Consider the following 24,240-nt stretch of genomic DNA (forward strand, 5'->3'; position numbering starts at 1 on the left):
TTGGAATATCCAGTGACCGGTTTCATCGCTTTCGCGACATCTTCAAGACTGGTATCTAAGATACTAGTGACTGCCATAATCTCCAAGACGATCTTCACCGATTAACAGATTACTATGAAAAAAATTTCATAAATGTAAATGTCTCAAAATGTTTACTCATTTCTTTTTCCCGTAGCTCCAAACCTATTTCACATCAATATTTTTTAAGTAATCAAGCTATACAACGAGTTGAAAGTGTTCGTGATCTTGGTGTGATTCTGGATAAAAAACTTACGTATGAAAACCACATCGAAAATATAGTGAACCGGGCACACAGAAACTTAGGTTTTGTTATCCGCACTTGCCAAGTTTTTAATGATATTGGTAGTATCAAATTAATTTATTTCGCTTACGTTCGTAGTCTCCTTGAATATGCGTCCTCTGTGTGGTCTCCCCAGTATTCCATACACAAGATAAGGCTTGAAAATATTCAGAAAACATTTTTGAGAAATCTCAATTGGAGATCCAGATTTACGGACCTTAACTATAAAACTTCTTGTCATAAACATAATATACTTAGTCTTGAGGATCGTCGTTTGTTATTAGATATGGGTATTTTACATGACATTCTTAATGGACGTCTTGATAGTCCTGTTCTGGTTTCTGAGTTGGCCCTTAACGTACCTGGCTACCGCACCCGTCACACGAATCTATCTCTTTTCCATGTACCCACAGTTCGCACCAACTATGCACAGAACTCTCCTCTGATTCGCTTGACGCGTAATTATAATTTATTTTTCAATAACATAGACATATTTAATTGCAGTAAACTCACTTTTAAAACCAAAATTAAAAAACTATTATTTGAAAAAAATTATGTTTCGTTATAAAAAAAAAATATATATATTTTTACATTATAATTTTAAATTGTTTCTATTCACTCATATCAAATACACACTTACCCTGTCCTTAAACCTACCCTCACACCCATATACAATCACACACATATTCACATACCTACCAAAACCACACTCCACTTTTTTACACACGCATCCTCACACACAAAAAAAAACTCGCACGCATGCACTTCTATGAATTATATTTAACTGAACTGGATTTTTATAATTGTATTTATGTGGAAAACTGATTTGGCTTTATTCTATGTTTTTTTTATAATGTTGTGTATATTTTTTTGTATTGCTGTTGTTTTTCTTAATAAACAAAAAAAAAAAAAATAAATAAAAAATCTAGTGAAGCTGCCAGGATTATTGTACTTGCATTTTTTGCCAATAAACACGCCGTATTTCGGCACCGAACTGAACTGAAAAGCTCATACTTTTTAAAGTAAATAAAAATATCGTCATAAAAGTTGCCGGTAAATGTATTACCCCCTTCTCCCGCCCCCTCACCCTCCCCGTCCCGCCGGTCGGTGACAGATGTAGATAGTAACGTTAGATTCGTGGTGATGTTTTATTTAGGTAATGTAATCGACCACCTGCTATTAGCATATTCATGAACCACGTGGCTTGCTCGAGTACATAATCAATTATATTCCTTCGATCTTGCCTTCGCTTCTTGCTACATCGTGCCGCCACCGCGAGTCGTCCGTAGTACCGAGCCAAATCGTAAACATTGCGACCGTCAAAACTCCGATAAAATATTAATTTATTACGAATATGGCAGCACCGGAGGAACAAATTTCTAAAACACAGACCCTTCCATTCCACTCCGCTACGAATTTTGACAGGTGCTTAGGAAAGTTGTTTACATTTTGCCGGATACACTTTTTGGTAGAACGACAATAAATTACGTCAGTATTATAATAATGTAGAAATTAGAACAATGGAGCCGCGCGAACGCACGGTCCCCCGAATAGCATCGATCCAGCCCAGTTTCCGAGTGACAGATAATGATGTCCTTTTTTAACATCCATAACGATCATTTCTCACTTACAGTTTCCATATAACATACAGCCTTCGCCTTAATCGCGTTCGCGATAAAATACCGACACGGCGAAAAACAAAGTTCGGCGAGTGGCGAGCGACGCACGAACAGCGAACGGTCGGATACGAAGGAGGGAGTCGGAGCTCGGAGCGGCTCCGGCTCCGAGCAGAAACGGCCCGCGCCCGCGCCGCTCGGGCCGGGCCCGCGGCGGTCCCTTCGGGCGCGGGGCCCGCATTGCCAGCCGCCTGCGCGCGCTCCGGCCCGAGCGGAGATAATGGATATAAAACAGTACGGCCGCCCCTCGCTGGGGTAACATGGACTCGCCCGCCGGCTAACCTCGCCGAGGCCGGGGCGCGCGAGGCGGCCGCCGCCGCCGCCGGCCCCGGAGCCGCCGGTTATCGCTCGCCGCTCGCCGTTCACGTCGCGCTGTTGTTTACCGCCCGAAAACGGCTGTTCCAATTTTATTATTCGGACCGATCGATCGCGTCGTTGTAAAATTCCGTTCTAGTAAATAATGTAAAAATAATATCACACTCTCGTGCGGTACGTTTTCTCCGAGAATGAAGTAATAAATAAACACGAATAACACGTTTAATCGGCATTGTTTACAATTCGCCGGTCTATTTTTGACAAGATCGCCGTGATAATCCGTCTATCGGCGTCAGCGCGTTATCAGCGAGCAGAGGGAGATGGACTAGTTACGTAGTTACCAGTTACCAGTTACCGACATATCGAAGGAGGGAGGAAGACGGGGAGAGTGCGCTCGGAATGGCCACAATTAGAGTGAATAATGGCGCATGCGGTCGGAGTGGGCAGTGCGGGAATGCCGACTGCCGATGTTTCGATGTTTGTGTGTTATTGCAGATTTAGAATTCCCGAGCTCTACTCGCGTTCTGATTTATTGTACTGCGGATTGGGTACCGAACGCCGAACGCCGAGCGCCGAGCGCTGATTACCAGTACTCGTTACCAGTACTCGCTATCGTACGTCGTACAGTCGCACACTCGACTAATCATCTTACATCACTCCGGCGACATCTCCTGACCTACTGTTGTCGCCCAGTGTTACATTTCATTTCTAGAAGGATAATAATTCATTAATACAAAGTGCCATTTTAGTAAACACTTACCTTAAGATCGATTAAATTTATAATTTAAATGTTTAAGCGTCCTGTGGCTACAGAAAACCCATTGCATAGATCATTAGAATTCTTGCTCTATTTACGGTTAGTATGATTTTTTTTTAAACATTTGGGCTCTTATGACTTACCAAATTTCATTTTGGAGGTCATTTTCAACGAATTGTAAATATTTCACTTTCAGAAAATGGATGTCAAGTTGTGGTAGAGAGAGGTAGGCTTTTGACCACAACTCTTTATTGTTAACTGATTTAACAACAACAAATCATCACTTCGTTTTCCCGTAAGGGTAGGCAGAGAGGATAGTACACCACATCACTCTATCTTTGCATACATATCTCGCTTCCTCTACATTCATTCATCTTCTCATGCACGCGTTCCAAATATTTCTACTTTTGACATGTCCATCTTCAAGTATTTGTTGGATTTGGTCACGCCACGCCTTTCTCGGTTTTCCTCTATTCTGCATCCACCAACATTCACACTGTAAATATTTTTAGTCGTTCTTTCACTGTCCATTCGCTCTACATCAAGTGGATTGGAAGATCTGTTGACGAATTACAACGGTCCGCCTTCTCTCGACGAGTTTTCTGTGGTTTCCTCGTCACTAGAGCAAATGCGGAGAAGCTCCTGAAACAGGTCACAGGAAACATCCCACCGATCCTTACATAAAATAACTAAACAAAGTTTTTCGCTAAAGTAAATTTATTAGAATATTTTTTTTTTTGAAGTAAACAAATAAATAACTATCGCTTTGAAGTAAATATAAACCTTGTACATTACAAGCAAGGTAAAAGAATAATGCAACTCACATATAAAATAAAATATTAAAAATAATAGCTCTACATGTCCAAACCAGCGGAGAGCTATTTTCTTGATTTTGTCGATAATGCCTCTCTCAGCGTTACATTATGCACGTACCTCGACATTTGTATGTGCATCTATCGTACATAGTTTTACCACGCATTCGCCTGAAAGATCGCATTTCGAGAGCATTCCGCCCACTTTCATCCCTGTTTTTCCAAGTCCATACTTCGCTCCCATACATCAGTCGGGACCAGGACTCCATTGTGAACTGCTAATTTTGCCCCCTGTGACAAGCATTTATTTGCCAAGGTTGATTTCAGCGCACCGTTCCCTCTGTTCCCGGCACTCGCCCTCCTTTCAATATCTTTCTCGGTCATTCCATCCCTAGTAAACATAGTTCCCAAACTGATTTTACTAATAATAGTATATTGATGCTATTTTATTAATGCTTGTTCGCAAATTACAATACATGTTGTTGCGCTTGCTGTTACCATGTTTTGATTTTTTTGTTACCTAGTTCTTGTTGTAAACGGTTTATTTTATTTTTAAAAAATCATCTTTGTTTATAACCACTATTTTTTTTTCCGCCGACCGGTTTCAAAGCAAACAATCTTCGTCGTCAAGGTTTACGTAACTTATGAATTATTTCCTATTTTATTTTATCCATGTTTACTAAATATTTCCCTTGGAGCTAATAAATAAAGTCTTTCTTTTTTCCCCTAAAAGGGTGGTAATTTGAGATGAATACATTCGAAACTAGACAGGAGTGGACTAAAAGAAATATTGTTTTTTTTATTTTTATTTTTTATCAATATTCCTACAGAGATGATGTAGAATTTTTTCAAATTCAGGATTATCGATATTCGAGCGTTTACAGGGCTTATGACCTGTCATTGGCTGGGTTGAGTGGCCACTTTACGTACAACATTCCCCATTCCGCTTATTAGCGAATATCGACATTGGTATCATTTTGATTCTTGTATATATCTTATTAAATGAGAAAGCATTCACTAGCGTGTTGGAGCACCATCTATGTATTGATATTGAAGTTAAGTATTTTTAATTAGCATATTACTTTATTTTATGTATTTAAGACTCTTCCGAGTTAAATTAAGTACTAGTAATCGCCTGCAGATGATTCTGCAATTTATTTATACTTATATTTTGACCAGATCTTATTACACAACATTATTTTTTTTTTTGGTATGTGTATTTTTGTACATACACAAATCTGGATTTCTCCCGAGGGGAAGTAGTTATATATTTTTTATCAATATTCCTACAGAGATGATGTAGAATTTTTTCAAATTCAGGATTATCGATATTCGAGCGTTTACAGGGCTTATGACCTGTCATTGGCTGGGTTGAGTGGCCACTTTACGTACAACATTCCCCATTCCGCTTATTAGCGAATATCGACATTGGTATCATTTTGATTCTTGTATATATCTTATTAAATGAGAAAGCATTCACTAGCGTGTTGGAGTAATATTGTTTAATTATTATTTTTTTCTTATTATGAATAGCTTTTTTAATTTCTAACATTTACAAGTTGTCTAATTTTAATATTTTATTTTCAACATGAAGTACTTTTAATCCAGTGTGTTAATTGAAGTTATGATTATTTTCTATCAGATTGTATGCGAATTCAGAAAAAGTATTATTATTTAGGCACCTTAAGTGTTCTTTTACTTTAATATTAAAGTTTATTTTAGTTTTTACAATGTAGATTGAATCATAACAATTTATTTTGTAGTTTAAAATTTTAGTGATCAATGAAAAAAATATGTTGTTTGGGAGGGATAACCACTGGTCTTGCAGCTACAAAGCGCCGGTTGTTTTTTAGTCATCTAAAATTGGTTTTTATAAATTAATATATTAAAGTCAGTTTTCTTCGTTTGATTTTACCGATTAAGTAAATATATGGTCTATCTAGTATTTTAGTGTACACGGCACAAATGCCTTTCAGAAAAATAAGCATAAATACATTTAAACATAACAGTGTCCTATTACCAAATTATGAAATAATACCAAAACAATATAGTCATACACATTACACAGTTGTTTTATACAGTATACCTACTATCTAATAATACTATTATACTTAACATACTAAGGTATAAAGATAACGCAGTAAATTAGAAATATATTTTACATACGCGTACTCGGCGGGTACACCTACATCTTAAAAATTTCGGACCGACGGTATACAAATATAACTATTTTTGAAAAAAGCAAAACCTGCCGACGCGGAACATTACTTTCCGATCTCGAAAAAAATATAATCGATTCAGTTTTGATTCAGTGCGGATAGTGGGAATACGAGACCTCGGTTTTGTCGATTTCAGTTAGGCGCAAGTGACATGAAAAATAAATTGTAGTACCTTTTCGTCAATCCGCTGTCACCGCATAGTATTTATATATTGTGAAGCCCCATAACGTAATTTTTCACAAAAATAACGCTATATAAAATGAGCATTTTACCAGCTCCAAGGCCACACACATTGGATCTTGAATCTCGACTCCCCGTCGTTTGAAGCGGCCGAGAGAGTGGTACGGAGATACTCGGCTTGTTTGTTTAGCCATATTATACACATAAACATAGCGTACGGGGTACAGGGTACGGCACGCTGCCACATCATAGCCGAGCGGGTCCCTGGCTGGTTACTGGTTATGGACTGGCGGCGATGATGTCAGAGTTTCGCGAAAACACTCGTGTAAAGTTGACGTTTCTAGATTACCGACTATATCTAACTATTACGTATTATCCCCGCCATTCTTGAGGTCCCGGCTTCGATTACTGGCAGGACATCAAATATTGATTCCGATGAACTGCATTTCTTTATTGTTTCAGGGCCCCGATTACAATAGAAAGTTAACAGAGTTATTTTCGACTGTCTGTACAGAAAAACCGATATTTGTGTACGAAAATGAGTATATTTGCATGAACATATTAAGCATCTTCGTCGGTAACCTATAATTGAACATGTTTAGAAGAAAAAAATATGTGCATATTCTGCTTTTCTTACAGAAAATTTAATTCTGAATTTTGAAAGAATATGCATATAATTTGTTTTTCCTTTAAACATGTTCAGTTATAGGTTACCGACGAAAATTATTTAAATGTTCGTGCTAATATACTCATTTTCGTCCACAAATATCGGTTTTTCTTTATAGACAGTCTCTGTTAACTTCCCGTTGTAATCGGGGCCCAGGGCCCGGACGGCGGAAGACTGTAGGTGAACTCATTTCAGACATTAAAAATAAAACATATGTTCTTGAAATAATAATGGATCCTCGGTATTTTCATCTGATTATAAATTGTTGCCTTTAAAACTGTTTTTTTTTTATAACAGGTTAGGATCATAAACCGCGCATTTATTTACTTAAAGACAGTTTATTACACATTATTTGAGACATGAGTCCCAACGCCACGGCACTAAAAGTGAGTGCATTATTACCAAATGAATGATAATAATTTGTAGATAGTACGTTCTTATTGTTATTTGGTAATACATAATTATACACGGCGCGCAACGTAACACAACACAACACGACCTAAAGTGCAGCATTACATAAGTCGGGTAGATGGTAGGTGTAATTAGTAACTAGTGACTAGTGACTAGTGACTTGGAACTTGCAGTTTGATCGTGGCTGGGTCAAGGTGTTCTCTGCTCACTCTCCCGTGCCAAGAGCCAAGACTGCCGAGTCCTATAATCTTCTAGAGGTGCAACCGATCTATTCACATCTCAATACGATTTACAAATTTACTTTACTTCCATCACAAAAGGTAGCTCTTTAACAAACTTTTCGGTTTATTTATTTATTAATGTGTACACGGCAAAAATGCCTTTTATAAACATAAACATAAATACATTTAACATAACAGTGTTCTATTACAAAATTATGAAATAATATAATAACAATATATCTATACATACTCGTATTACAAAGTTGTTTTATACATTATTCCATATAATAACTTTGGGATTTTAATACTTGACATCCTTAGGTAAAATTTTTTTTTTTTTTTTTAAATAAAGATAACGCAGTATATTCGAAATAGCTAAAATCATAAATCATTGATTTGATGGGATTGTTGCCATGTATATTGAATGCCCTAGGTATAATACTAACTGTCTCCTGATAAGAGCTCAGGGGTTCTCAATTGTTTTAAAAATAAAATATAAAAATAAACAAAATAATAAACTCTTTAAAAAAAATAATATTCATAATAAATTTACCAAAATTACCTATTTATATCCAATAAAATTAATTGCCAATTTCATATCCAAATACGTAATACATTCCGTTAATATTCATGTTTTATTGCAACATATTTTTTGTTTGGAGTATCGCTCAGCTGATAAATGAAAGCATTCCACACATGTCAATGACATATTATTAATACATAGACACGCCATATAGAGTAAAATATATTTTTTAAATTAGTAACACGAACACTTAGTTGCTAAGTTTGTTTATATATACTTACCAGGGGTGATATTTCAATCACTCTCGCGGCCGTAGAAAATATCTTTATCATGTGTGTTTACGAAATCCACGAGATAAAAGTGTTTTCTACGGCCACGAGAGCGGTTCAGAATAGCATCGCAGGGCTGCATTCAACGATCCTCATATGCTACCAAAAATTTGACATTATTTTGTGTTAAGTACCAATTTAAAGTAATCGGTCCAGTCATTTGTATTTTTTAAATTTTATACTAATCTATTGAGAGTAATATTTGTATTCTTTACACGACAGGTGAGAAGACCCAGGCTTGAGGAAAAACATTTCACTATTGTATTCTCACCGGCAATCGAACCCGGACCCTTCCGTGCGTGAATCGAATGTCTTAGCCATTACACCACAGAGGTTACAGATGTGCAAATTGCTATTTAAAAGAATCTTAGGAATACTAGCATATATTTGCAATATAGAATTAATCAAGTGCCGCCTAATTGACCCTTTAAGCCTGAAGAATATAGTCTAACTACATTATTCAATCGGTCATTTGAAAAACCCCATTAGTCAGTCAGTCTAAACTTTTCAGAAATATAAAAAAAAAAAAAAAAAACATTTTTTTATCCTGCTCCATGAGTGCTACAAATAAGCAAGTCATTAATTCAATTCATTGTAATATGATCGAATTTTTTTGGAACCGAGAGGGAAAACACAAAAGTTAACTGATGTAAGAGTTTAGGAAATGAGGATATTTAAACATAGGCAGAATTGTGAATGTTACACAGTGTGAAGTGGCCACGACAGGTCATAAGCCCTGTTAATGCCTAGACTTCCATATTTTCTTCTCAAAATATTTTCCCTTGCTGTTGCACAAAAAAAGGATCTAAATTATATCAATATATATATATCCATTTTTACAATAATTTAATTTTGATAACTTGCATTGCTAATTTTATTTCGATGCATATTTTATTAGTATTTTATTTATTGTTTTTATTATTTTCATATTAATGAATTATTTTTTTTACTATAATTTCATTTTAATAATCTAAATTGTTAATTCGTATTTTATTAATGTATTTTAATCGAGGAATTATTTTTTACAATAATTTAATTTCAATTTTAATAATTTATATTGTTAATTTTATTTCAATGTGTAATTTATTAGTGTTTACGCGTAATATATGAAAAATAAGTAGTGCCTTTTTTTTATTTGAATATTTTTGTACATTATGTATTATTTTTCATTATTTGTAAACTTAATTAATATACAAATAACTCCCTAGAGAGAAAATTCAGCCTGTTTACAAACATTTCGACATACTCAAAACAGTGTTCATTATCAATGTTTTGAATTTGTCCAAATTTTTGTAGACAAGACTGGATTCAACCCCCTAGGGAGCTGGTAATATTAACATATTACAACAGAGATGAAGAACTCTTTAGAGAAAGGAATATACTTCACAAATGTCAACAGATGGAAGAATCGAAGAAATATAAAAATATAGGCAGACTGGTGAATGTTACACGGTGTGTGAAGTGGCCACTTAAACTAGCCAATGACAGGTCATAAGCCCTGTGGATGCCTAGTCTTCTATATTATTTTCTCTAAAGAGTTCTTCATCTCCATTGTAATATGTTACGTGTTCATTATAATATGATTTGAAGGATCACGACTTATCAATTTGTAGCATTCTCGGAGGATTATATAAAAATGTGTTTTTAGCGGGTAACTCTAAAAAGATTTATTTTGAAGTTACCTAGTTGCATTTACGTCATTCACAATGCTGCTTTAGTAGTGGCCAGTGACAAACACCTGAAGATTCAGCTATCGATAATCTATTCGAAGCAATTACATTCCATTACAAACGATATGAGTTATCAACCTAACGACGCCCCGGTGTCTAGCGCCGGTAGATGCGGACATTATCGCATGGTCGCATTACAATACTCTCCTCTGATGATTATTAATGTATAATTCGTCCTTTTTCTAGGAGTTGACGGGACAGAACAGCAATGACTCCAGCAGCGGCGGCGGAGGAGGGGGCAGTAGAGAGGGACTCCTGAGGCCCTCCCCCAGCCCCACAGGCTCCACGGGCTCGAGGTCCATGTCACCGGCTGTCGGTCAGTATTTATTATTTATTTATTACATTTCGAACTAGGCGATGGATTTATTTATTTTGTTTATACTTCCGCTTGTCCCGGAGGGACAGAAAGTTTTAAATGTAAATATTTGATCGCGGTTTTTCTTACTGAATTTGGTTGGTAGAGGAAGAAATATGATCAATTCGTAATGAAACAAGTCAACAGATGAAAGACTCGAGGATATGTCGATATTTAAACCTGTCATAAAAAATGTGTCCTACCGAAAAGTCTTTAATCTTAGTGGGTAACAAATTCTTATATGTATTTTTTAATTATAAAATAAACGCTGCTCTGCAGCACTGAAACTGAAACATAGGCAGTATGGTGAATGTTACATAGTGTGTAATGTGGCTACTTAAACCAGCCAATGACGGGTAAATAAATACCCTGTAAATGCCTTGAATTCCATATACTTTTCTCAAAAATGATTTCCCTCTCTGTTGCAATAAATTTAGATCTTAATCACTTCCTAGGGAGTAAAATCCAGCCTGTCTGCTAACATTCGAACATACTCTAAAAATTGTTGGTTTAAAGGGATAGTTATTTATTTGTTTACTTAAAAAAAAACTCCTAAATTTATTACTTCAAAGGAAAACTTTATAAAGTTGTTATGTTTACAATATGTACGGATCGGGTTGGATGTTGCATCCTGGCTGAGGAAGCCACAGAACACTCGCCAGGAGAAGGCGGAATGTTGTCGCTCGTCACAGAACAGACCTTCCGATCCGTTCAAAGAGTGTTCGGCATTTGGTGTTTCGCTATCGTTGATACTCTATTGCCTTAACTATATACATCATTTATAACGTTATCTCTCTTGACAAGTCCTCACTCGACCTACTAGTTATCTGGTACTCGACAGACGCGTCTAGGATGCTGTTAAACCAGACGGGATTCCCCGGCATTGACCCATATTTCTGTGTGCAAAACCACCGGAGGGGGGTGCCTGCCTTTCAAAGGGTAGTTTTTATTTTTTCCCCTCTCCGGTTTTGTGTGTGAATGGGAAATCGGCGGTGGTCCGGGGGGCGTGAGGGGGGGCTTCCGATTGTCGGTCGGCCGAGTGCGCCCTGCGAAGGCGGGGGAAGAAGGCGCCCCCACCCCACCCATTCCCAGATCCGGGAGATTGTCCTTTTCATGACGCGAGTCCCACATCAACATCAGATCTCGGTCAGGTGCGAATCGCTTCTTATTCCCCTGACCCGCGAGCAGGCACCGGCTACTGGGTACTTGTATATCACTCGCTACGTCATATTATACTGTACCTGCATAATAAAATCGTCATTATTTCACTGTCCGTACCGTGAAGTGCATAGGGGACTGCACTGGTACACCAAATGTAGAGTGTCTCGGTCATCTGTTATCAGGGGTGAATCGTCCAAATAAGTGGTTATGCGCAGCTTACCATTATATTTGACTATCCGCGATGATGACATACGGTAACTTTATTTACGGAAAAACAAACTAATTTTTATTATTTCTTATAAATTGACGCCATTTGATTTTTTTTCCAAATATTAATAAAACGCGTCCAGCGCCAGCGGCGAGCTAAGAAACAAGCCGATTATTCCAGCTTTTATTAATACAAATAAGTACACGTACATTTTGAACATCTTAAACCTGTCGCGGTTTCTCGTCTTAGAGTAAGCTTGCAGATTACACAAAATTATTTTCGATTTTCGATTTGGAAAACAGTATTTCGAACATAATTGCTTAAGGGCTATTTTTCTTTGACATGGTTCAGTTGACATATGTCCATCATTACTTTCACGCAGTCATATCGCAGGACATGTGGTGCTCTACGCGGCCGTAGTTGGCATGATTCATTTCTAGAACAAATCGGCCGGTTGACATTTCCATAGTAATGGGAATAATTATGCGTACTGAATTCACTGTGCTATTTAAAAAAAAACTTTTACATAAGTTATGTATTAAATCATTATGTAAAGTAATGGATAATATAGCTACATAATTATATCACGAAGTTAATAATAATCGTCGTTTTCCAAGAGATGAGTACTTTCAATTATATTATTCAAGATCTTGAAAAAGAAGCACATGTCAGAAACAGTTCTTCGTTTGGTAAGAGAAGTCAGATTATGGAAAGAGGAAGAGTCATCATACGAATCGAACGTTACACGTGCTTTACGGTTGAGAACTTTCAGAATTTATTTGGATTCGATTTAATTAATTAATTTAGCTAAGATATTGGGGATTCCAGACGACATAACCAAATTCAACGTGGCTTCTACGTTTAGGAGTTGTAAAAAGTTTTAAGAGAAGCTGTAGATTTAAATGACTGTGTTGCGTATGATAAAGCCCAAGTTCTGCAAGCCTTGCTAACAGATGCTTGAATGTAGGATGAAAATGATAGTTTTTCATCCATGATCACGCCAAGATCTCTCGACTTTTTTTCACTAGACTAGTATTGTTGATTTTGTTACTTTTTTTAGTGAACGATATTGAACAATATTTTCTTACATTCAGGTATAACTGATTACGATTTCAGTATGTTACAAGATTATCGAGATCACTTAATTTCTAACAATCATTTGATACAGACTGCAGGCGAGTTATTTTACTCGTTGGTAGATCTGCGTAGCTACCATCACAATAATCGACTCTACACACTAAAAACGCATTTATTAATTGATAGGGGGCATCAACCGGGAATTTTTTGTGTCTGCATTTAATTCGTCTCAGCTTGTAGAAGCATTAACATATCGTTGTCAAGATAGAGGTCAGAATTAAGGAAGACTCCCAGTAGTTTAACGGTGGGTAAAGCGGTGCTCCTTACATCGGGTAGTGCCGTATCCTGAATCAAATTATGTCGTCTGGCTGAAGCCATCCATAATAAGGAAATATCACATACTACGAATACCGATAAAAATATATGTAATTGATTTAGAAAAATTAATTGCATTTTCAAAATCAATACCGACATGGTGGAGAAATGTTTTCATGCAAAACTTTAAAAAGTAAATGTTAAAAAATATGTCTACAAAAAAGCGTCATTTTTGGCCTCAATATTCCTGACGATGTTTTATTTAAATTTAAACAGTCTCAGTTCAACATTTGCCCGAATCTTGACGTATTAGGGGCGTGGCCAATGCCATGAACCGTTTTCGTGGGAATTCAATATTATAAATTGAAAAACATTTTTTATGCTACTAATAAGTATAAAATTATTTTTTTTACTCGACTGTATTTCATAGTTGACCCTTATCAATTTAAAATTGTAAAAAAATATATTTGGGTATTGTTCCGTTTTAGATGGGTTAAATGTTAGTCTATTTTCAGCCGTCCGGTTCCCTATTTTCTTAATGCATCCACCAATCAACAAACACTTTTCTCTAACCTGGCTTACAATAAAAATACATCTGTGTGTCATCTGCATAGTTCGAATACCTATCCATCGGATTTCTCTATATCCACCGCATATCCTCTCAATATGGCCCACCGGATAGCTTAGCTTACTAATACTTCTACCTTAAAGCTGAAATACTGGAAGTTACATTTGCTAAATTGTTCAGGAGAGAGGTTTGAAGTGGTAAAACTGTTTCAAATGTAGCTCTCGAAGTAAAAACACAATTTATTTCTGTTTTTTTGGATCTATAGGCCTTTCATAAGAATATTTTAAAAAACAAAAACATTTAAAATATGGACTATCAAATAACTATGGGACTTCCATGTTTTTTGTTCTAACCGCCCGGCCCGCGCTCCAATTCCTCCTCGGACTTAGCATAAAAAGTAATGTAGAATATTGAATGAAAAACACTGTAATAAAATAAATAACCACAAAGTTAGCGCTTCAAATATAAAATTAATATAGAAAAAAAAGTATTTATAAAACTTTATTTAGGCAAAAACTTTAAATTACGTGCCATTAATGAAAACATGAATTATTTTTTAAAATAACATGTAAATATAAATTTGATGACATTATATCAATAGCAATAAAACAGTAATTGAAAGTAAACAGTATGTAAAAAAAAGCGAAGTAAAATAATCAAATTAACGGCAAAAAAATGACACAATGTTTAAGTATGGTTGGTTATAACAATAAGATTTATTAAAATAACAGGTAAATATAAAATTATGACATTATATCAATAACAATAAAACAGTAATTGAAAGTAAACAGTATGTGAAAAAAGGCGAAGTAAAATAATCAAATTAACGGCAAAAGAAATGACATGGCTAAGTATGGTTGATTATGACAATAAGACTTAATCTTTTGCAAAATCTCTTGCTGTGTCAGAGGTAGTTTGTTAAAGAAAAAGGGGGAATTTATTCGGTATCCACTGCTTTAACAAGCAAACCGTTGAATTTTGTTGAAAGCATGAGTATTATTACTGCTCTACCGGTGTTTTAGAACAAGCTATTTCAGTATTAGTAAACCGGAGGACTCCAATGTTTTTAGCAATGATAGAATCTGAATATATTAACGAAATGACATTCATAGCTTAATTTTGCTAAAAAAGTTACTTCCAGCCTTTCAGCTGTAAGTTACAGATATTATTATCGAACACGTCGATGTTCCAGTTTCACTTGTTACTTACGAGAATACTCTCGCTGTTGTATGCTAACGACTCAGGAGATAAGTCACGCCTCAAATACACCTGATATTATTTGTGATTTGTGATCTAAGTTCCAGTTACTGCGGAGTGCGCTACTTCACAATTACCTTAATTTTGCCTCCTTCACATTGCTAAAATTATTTATTAGGAATGAATGTCTTTTCCTTTTCAAACCTAATATTTCGAGCGTGTTTAAATGTTTTTATTAATTGAATTAAAAAAATATTTCAAGGGAAATTTACAACTATAATCGACTTCGTATTTTTAAATAAATATTGGACAAACCTTTACGGGCAGGCACTTAACCACTTTATATTCGAACCGGGTTGTTGTGGTCCCGTGGACTCACCACAACTATGTTTCCATTTTTACAGGACAAGTTCTTTACGACTTTAAGGAAATGGTCTTAAAATTTAAATATTTTAGTAAATAATAAGAACTTTTATATTTATTTAATATTTTTTCTCAAAAAAATTTAATTAATTTATAAAATTAATATCATTTGAATAACTATTCAAATGTATAAAAATCATATCTCTATTCGCACCCTAAATGGTGCATAGGCAACTACACTGGAACACCAAATTCGGCTGTCTCATATTAGTCTCGTACCAGGCGACAGTTTTACGCTTCTGATACCGGTCCAGGAACAGTGAAATATTTCACATCGACCCTGCCATGCGGCCAACCACTACAAGGATGACTTATCCCCGCTTGGTTTCCCTTTTCAGGATTTTTATCTATCAGGATTTTAGTTTATATTTCACATACAGAACTGTATTCTTCATCCGCCCGGACCTAAATTTTTTAATGTAAACTTTAACATATTATTTTCATGTGAATTATTATCATTACCTTATTGTCCCCTATGTTCTGTATTTTCCTTCACTGTCTTCAGTAATTCGGTAGTTGGTATGAATCGGGAAGATGCTTGGGGAGGACGCGAAGGAGGATACTGGTAATATTTGAGACTTGTTGAGCCTTTCATTATTTATTTGTCTCTTTTAACGATATTTTTTGCACATAACTAACTAACTAACTAACCATCACGCCATTTCCCCGGAGGGGTAGGCAGAGAGGATAGAACGCCACACCACTCTGTCCTGGCACACTTCCTTTGCTTCCTTCACATTCATACATCTTCTCATGCACGCACGTCGATTATTCCGACTTTTCACATGACCACTTTCAAGAATTTGTTGTACTTGATCATGCCATGTCTTTCTCGGCCTTCCTCGACTTCTACAACCAGACACATTCGCATCATAAATCTTTTTAGCCGTTCTTTCATCATTCATTCGCTCCACATGACCGAACCATCGCAAAAGACCTTTCTTAATTTTGTCGATAATGCTTAACTCAGCCTTGCATTCTGCTCTAATTTCGACATTAGGGCACCTATCATACATTGTTTTTCCGCACATTCGCCTGAGGGATCGCATTTCAACAGCATTCAGTCTACTTTCGTCCCTTTTTTTCCAACTCCATGCTTCGCTTCCATACATTAGGGTTGGTACCAGAACTCCATTATGAACTGCTAATTTAGCCTCTTGCGATAGACACTTATTTGCTACGACAGACTTTAAGGCACCATTAACTCTGTTACCGGCACTAACCCTCCTTTCAATATCCTTGTCCATATATCCATCTCTAGTAAACATACTACCCAGATATACAAATTCTTCGACCTGTTTGCACATTGATCGGGTTATTTCCAAATGGCAGTTTCTATCAACCGACCAATGGATACAACGTGTTTTTTTTGTTTAAATACGTAGGTATGTGAATAAAAAATAAATACAAAATATATACTCAAATAGAACTAGGAAAAATTGTGTAGATAAATTAATATGATAATGGCCTTTCGAATTGTGTGTTCGAACTAAAGCATATGAAATGTTCCTTAGTATAATTGAAGAGTGATTTTTCAAAGTGGCCTCAGTCAAAATTAGATAAAAACAGTTATTTTCGTGTAGTCCGTTTTAATCAGATCAAGTGATTTTTAAAAATATGTCTTGTCAAAGTGATTTTAGACTCAAATCATGCAATCAGATTACGCAAGCCAATTTTTTTAAATGTATATTTTTATGTATCGTATTATCAGCGTTTGTGATTTTGAAATTGCTCCGCCTGTGACCTCTCAAGTTCTCTACGGCGAGTTGTCCTGATTGGTGGGTTGGCTTACCGGAAGCCGGAAACGTATCACAACACTCTGGCATTGGTTGATTTCTTAGAACTAGTGACGTCGTTCAAAGTAGTTCGTTTTTTTATCCAAATGTTTATTATTTTGCGTACGTTTTCAAGAAATTTTGCCATACAATTTAATGCTCTACTTTTTACGCGCATTGGAATACGTTTTTTACATTCAACTTCCCGTTGCACTGAACTTACTCGTTGCATAGTACAGAGCTGTGTTGATCGCCAATGCGGGATATAATCACTCTCTTAATACCCATCCACAATTCCTCTTCTCTAACTCATTTAGCCGCTCGACTGTGGAATCATCTCCCATCCACCATCAAATATGTTACTACATTATCTCTGTTTAAATCGCGTCTGAAGAAACATCTCCTTTTTCTTCCTTAATCTCTCCTCCTTTCCTCTTTCCTCTATTTTCCTTTTTTTAATTGAGTAATGGTATGGATTCAAGGTAATTTATACACAAAGACGTTTATTTCTATTTTTAAATATCTAGCTTTTTTTATCTTTATTTTCTATTGAATATGTTTTAACTTGAATTATAAAAATAAAACTTTTATTTTATTGGTTAGTTGGAAGAAATTGCCATTTGGCAATAAGCCCGCCAATGTACAATTAACATTATGTACAAAAAGTAAAATAAATAATCAAAATAAGATAAACATTGGAATTTGTTATTTTCAAGTTCACGGAGCCCTCGTCCCACTTTAATTATTTTTATGTATATAATATTTTTGAGTTTATTTGTTTTATTTCATACAAATAATATAACTAATGTTTTCACATATTTTTAAATTGTTATAAATATATTTTTTTCTCATATTTATTTCTAATTTATAGACAAAAATTAACGAAATCTTAATCGCGCCAAACTATTGATAAATAAATGTTTATTCGCGCGTTTATAATAAAAATAATAGGAAATTATTGTAAAAAATCAAATAAACACAAAAATAATACTAAAATTTTAAAAAAATAATGCGAATTTATAAAAAAAGGAGACAAAAACACATTTTTACACTCAACAGTTTTGCTTTTTGATGAAGAAGTCATTTAATCGTCTGCTTCCTTGCTCGAAACTGGTAGAGTTCATTACATTTTTTTACATTTACATTTTTTTTTTTTTACATTTTTTTTTTGCACCACAACAGGCCAGGAGGCCTAATTACAGTGGTGAATTACATCACAGAGCACCCAGGCTTGAGAAAAATCACATTTTAATTTTTGTGTTCTCACCGGGAATCGAACCCGGAACTTTCCGTGTGTGAGTCAAGCGTCTTGACCACTACACCACGGAGGCCGCCGATTACTTAGAATATGGCTAACCGGTGTATCTGTGACTTTTTTCCAAAACTGACGTTTTTACATAAAACGTGCTAAAATATGATTCTCTTTTAAATTACAAAAAGACATATCTCTATAAGCTTAGCTATTGACGGGGTCTACGCTCATGGCGCACGAAAGGAATTCGGCAATGTGTTTCGGCGCTGTCCGGTTGAGTTTCGACAAAAAATGACAAACCAATTTTTATCGAAACTCAACCGGACACCGTCACAAGTCACAACACACTGTCGCATTCCTGCCTCGAACGTAGATTCCGTCTTTATGTTTACTTGTCCTGTACAGTTTAGAAAATGACTATTAAACTAAGCCAAATTAAATCAAGTTCTCTTCCGCTTCTTCTCGGTCAGTTCTGCCATTGGTCCGTTGACGGTAAGTAAACCGGAAATCTTCCACGACTATGGAATCTCATGTATTTATTTAACTTTTTGTACATAATGTTATTTGTACATTGGCGGGCTTATTGCCAAATGGCAATTTCTTCCAACCAACCAATAAAATAAAAGTTTTATTTTTATAATTCAAGTTGCAGAAAATATTCAATAGAAAGAAAAAAAAGATTAAAAAGTTAAAAATATATAAAAATAGAAATAAACGTATTTGTTTATAAATTACCTTAAATCAAAACTATTACTCAATAAGAAAAAGGAAAAAAGAGGAAAGAGGAAAAAGGAAAGGAGGAGAGATTAAGGAAGAGAAAGGAGATGTTTCTTCAGACGTGATTTAAACAGAGATAATGTAGTAACATCTTTGATGGTGGATGGGAGATGATTCCACAGTCGAGCCGCATGGACACTATATGAGTTAGAGAAGAAAGAGGAATTGTGTATGGGTATTAAGAGAGTGCCTTGAGAATGAGAACGAAGAGGTAAACCATGAACTGATAAGCGTTGAAATTTTTCACACAGGTATATAGGAGCGTTAGGACTATGAAGTACATTGTACAATGTGCAGATATCACGAATTGAAAATATTCAAAAGTACACATGTTTCCAGTTGAAACTTGAGTTTGAATCCGATCAATATATTCAAATATGTCAAAAAAACATCACTTATTACCCCTGCAAAAACGTCGTGAAATAGCTGATATAATTTATCTATTAAAAATTGCCTCTGGTTCAATTGACTGTCCTGAACTACTATGCAAACTCTCTATTAATGTTCCTTCCAAAGTTCTAAGGAATAACCTTCATCTTCATATTCATCTTGTTTCATCTAATTATAGGCAAAATTTATAAATATGGGGAATTTTTAATAATTTTAATGTAATGACAAAATCATTGAACATAGATTTATTTGCAAATAATCATAATGATGTGCGGCGTTTGTATTCGAAATGATTCGTAGTATTTTTTATTGTCTTTTGCATTTAAATTAGATTAAACACTTTCCGAGTGATAAGATGAAGATAGTAAAACAGATGGATAAAATATAGTAACTAAATTATTTTTTTAGAGTGGTAACTTTTTAACGCCTAGATACTCTTATTTGTTAATAGAACAGAATCTAGCAACATTATTTTCACATCTAGGCGTTCGTTTTATGAAAGTGACAGTTATGACGGAATTAAATTCGACTGCAAGATTGACTTATTTCTCTCATATTTTTAATAGGCTTTTAATAAAAAAAGTGCCAACCTCAAAAAGATTAAAATTTTTAATAAATTATAATTGAAGGAGAAATTGGTCGGTGGAACAACATTTTTGACACTTAATAAGTAGATAAACGTATCGAGGGGTTCTAAACCCGTCAGTATAAACCGATGCACTTGCATCAAAACTTGATGTTTATCGGTAGTGTACCTTTATAATCGGTCGGGAGACTTTTATCTCCAACTATGACGTCATACTGAAGGCATGTCATTTTAGAGCGTAGATATGTGTACCGTGACGTACGATTCCCCTTGTTTCATATCGATGTACCTACCCAAAACTTGAAGGTGGGGGGTCGGTAGTATATCTTTATAATCGCTAGAAGGAATTTATCTTCAACTATACCGTCAAGGTGAAGGTATGACGTCTTTATCTTCCCATCATAATCGAGGCCCTGTTGCTAGCTACCATTGCGGGCGTACACCGCGGTACACACCGTACACGATGAAATTGTACATATTATTATATTACTCATAGGCAGGTAGTCGTATCAGTCTAATATCAGTGTCACGGTAGGCGCGGGTCATCGCACTTGCACCTGATCACAGCTGATTGATTGTGTCGTTTATTTACTTACTACGTATTACCGTATCCGTATCCGTATATGTACTTACCGCGCGAGAGATGTATTCATTTATCGTGCATGTTGCGAGCACCGAATCACGTCTGCCGCGATGTACTCGTGTATTCGCATACATTTTTGCACCACACTACGTAAGCGGAGGTTAGCAATATTGTTATATCTTCCCACTAACCCGAACCGTTCAATTTGAGAAAATCAGTGTTATATGAACATCAATTATATGAACATAGTTTCACTATAAAACAAAACATTGAAATATATTAGGTGTACCTGTAAGTAATCAATTATTTTTAGGGTTTGATAATGACGCTTTAAAAACACTAGTGGAAACGAATCCTGAACTGAGTATCCAGGCTATTATTATTATGGATAACTTATATAGCGCCATTTTCGTTAAAAAATACCCCAAGGGCGCTTTACATATTGATTTTATTGTTAAATTAATTTAATTTAATTTTTTGAATTTGTAATTTAATTAAAACACTTGGTCAACTCAACAGCAAACACTCTTCAGGCTACTTGGTCAACAGTTCACGAAATCAGGAAGGTTTGCTTTCTGACAGCGTATATGGGTCCCACATCTATTGTCGGAGATGAATAAAGACCAACGGCGTACTGCTTGCGCATCTTTTTTGTGCAGAGAAAGAAGTGATCCATTTTTGAAAGGGTTCTCTCGTTACTAGAACGAAAATATAGCCCATGCTACGATATAGATTGGAAGAGCTCTCTCAGATAAACGGACGAAGTGAGATTATTTAAAATATTGCGAAGAAGTGATACATTGTGAATGTTTCTTCTACGCCTGATACCGAGCCAGTGTAGTCGCGTGCGGTATTCGGTTATGTGGTCGAATTTGCGAAGATTAAAGATATAACGGATACAAACATTCTGCAATCGTTCTATCTTATCAAGCAGAATTCAGCAAGAATCAATTCAGAATGGTATATACACCGACTTTTCCGCTCGATAGTATAAATTATCTCACAATGATTAGTTACGCCGACTCGGAAGGTGTTTTCACGGCGCTCGGTTTGTGGTCTGTAGTCGGTCCGCGAAGTAAACACGTTTTCGTCGGATAGTCGCCGATTCACCGGAAACCGGTGCATTCTAGGATAACCATCGCCCGTGTAGCGCTGATGGCTGTACGCTGTGCCTAGTAGAGGTGTGTAGTTCGCCAACGACCCGGTCATACTGACAAGATCGGAAACATTGAACTAAGATATACGTTTCTCACATCTCGTTCATCTAGTCGCGAACGAAAATTGCGCCGAACGAAATATACAGTAGCGAGCACTGAAATCTTTCCAGACTAAAAATATCCGTTTTTTTTGTAACAGTATTGGATTTTTAATGGCCTTTCTTATCAAATTATTCAGCAACACCGTTTAAAAATTATCTACAATAAAAGTGCCCATTTAGTGATTTAATTTTTTAAAAATAATTTGTAGATTTTCGATTTTTTCGCCCAAATATGAAAAATGCTCCTATGATTTTAGAAACCACAGATTTATTTAATAAATATATACATCGGTATATTACACTATCAATTATCAAAAACCAACAAAATCAGTACTTTGTTGTTCCTCCTTTTTTTTTTTTTTATAACTGGTTCAATACGTTTTGGCATGGATTTCACTAAATTTTGGTTATAATCTTGGGAAAAATTTTCAACCCACACATTTTCGATTGTGTTTTTAAGGTTGTTCTTTGACGAAGGCTTCAGTTTATTTCAATGGCCATTTTATGCCACAGGTTTTTGATGGGGTTCAGGTCAGGACTATCTCCGCGCCAATCCAGTGTTGGGACCCCATGATTTCATTTATTCTTTGACCTAAAAATTATTTTATTAGTGTTTAATTTTTAAAAATAGTTTATTTGAACATTATAAATCACTGTCCGAAAAAATAATTCTTCTATATAATAATTTTTCTCGGTGGCGCGGTGCAGTCATCTTGGAAAATGCCCTCAGAAATATCGTTCAATTGAACTACTCAAAAGATTCGGTCACTTTGGTGATACAGATCAACTGATACGTATCCTCTCGGTGACAGGGTCTTATCCACCTCTAGTGCCTAGTGGCTGCTGGCGTTATTACCGACCGCACACCCCTTCTGGCCCCGCAACGACGCAAATTGTGTACCTTGTTTTTTCGCAAAAAATACGTTCTTACTGGGCAACAGAAAAATCCCTCGTCTCTGGGACCTAATTTCAGTTCTATTCGAACGAACGAGTGTTTTCCATCGTTTGTTTGTTATTATCATTTGGACACCGCTCATTTTTTCCGTCACCTATCGCGGATTTTCCAGTGAGTTAGAGCAAGTCAATACGATAATGTTTGTGTATATTATTAATTTAAAAAAAAAACACTGAATTTTGGGGAAAAAAAAAATTAAAGCCAACATGAACATGATCACTATACCAGAGAAAAGGTAAAAATCAGACTTCCATTAAAAAAAGACGAAGTTACAAAATTCTTTTTTATATCCGGCAAAAAAAAATTATTATGAAATGGGTAAAAAACATTTATGAAGAAAAAAAATCTAAATTTAAACAGCAGGTTAAGAAATATGTGTTAAATAACTTATAAATTAAATATATGTACATTAATGTTTGAGTATGTCCAAATGCTTGCAGACATTTGGACATACTCAAACATTGCTGAATAAAAGAATAAGTATAGAAATTGGAAAACTGTTTTCAAGCGTTGCCTAGTAGGTGATTTGGTTCAGCCGGATGAATCTCGCCCTCGTGATAAAGGTTTCAACTATTTTACTTCACACAAGTCAACAGATGTAGGAGTTGAGGAAATGTGGATGTTCAAACATGGGCAGAATGGTGAATGCTACACAGTGTGTAAAGTGGCCACTTAAACCAGCCAATGACAGGTCATAAGCCCTGTAAATGCCCGGACTTCCATATTCCCTTCTCAAAAATGTTTTCCTCCTCTGTTGAAATAAATTAAAATAAATATATGTATGTACATTGCCATTATTAGAGCACACATAAAAATATGTTTATCTGTGCCCTATTTCAAGATTTAAAATGGAAATAAAACAATACATAGACATGCGTCGTCGTTTTTGAGTATCGCTTCACCCCATGTGAAATATTTGGGTAAATATTAATTACCCACACGAATATTTCCCCCATTTAAAAAAATATATCTTGATAGAGTGCACCTATAAATCTACAAAGATTTGGACAAAACCAAAATATTTTTTTATAAATTCAGTCCATTTTAACCTTATCGTCATCATTCCCTTTCCGCGCCCTATGGTGCATAGGGCATTGCATCGGTACACCGATCGCAGCCTATCTTGATCATTTTTGTTACACGAAGGCAAGATGATAATTCTTACACTTCAGGTGCTACGAACCCTAGACCTCTTGCATGGTAGATAAACGCATTGACC

General features: G+C 35.6%; 1 protein-coding gene across 1 annotated transcript in view; it reads left to right on the forward strand.

Moving 5' to 3' along the window:
• osa (trithorax group protein osa) overlaps positions 1 to 24,240 on the forward strand; it is a 185,793-nt gene that overhangs the window by 131,210 nt on the left and 30,343 nt on the right. Inside the window, 1 exon segment of the mRNA XM_088243567.1 lies at positions 10,328 to 10,457. Within this exon segment, the coding sequence (XP_088099693.1) occupies positions 10,328 to 10,457 (130 nt within the window).

Source organism: Micrasema longulum, unplaced genomic scaffold, assembly GCF_059751315.1.
Source record: "Micrasema longulum isolate JH-2025_06_02 unplaced genomic scaffold, ASM5975131v1 h1tg000215l, whole genome shotgun sequence".
In the NCBI taxonomy this organism is placed as follows: Eukaryota; Metazoa; Arthropoda; class Insecta; order Trichoptera; family Brachycentridae; genus Micrasema; species Micrasema longulum.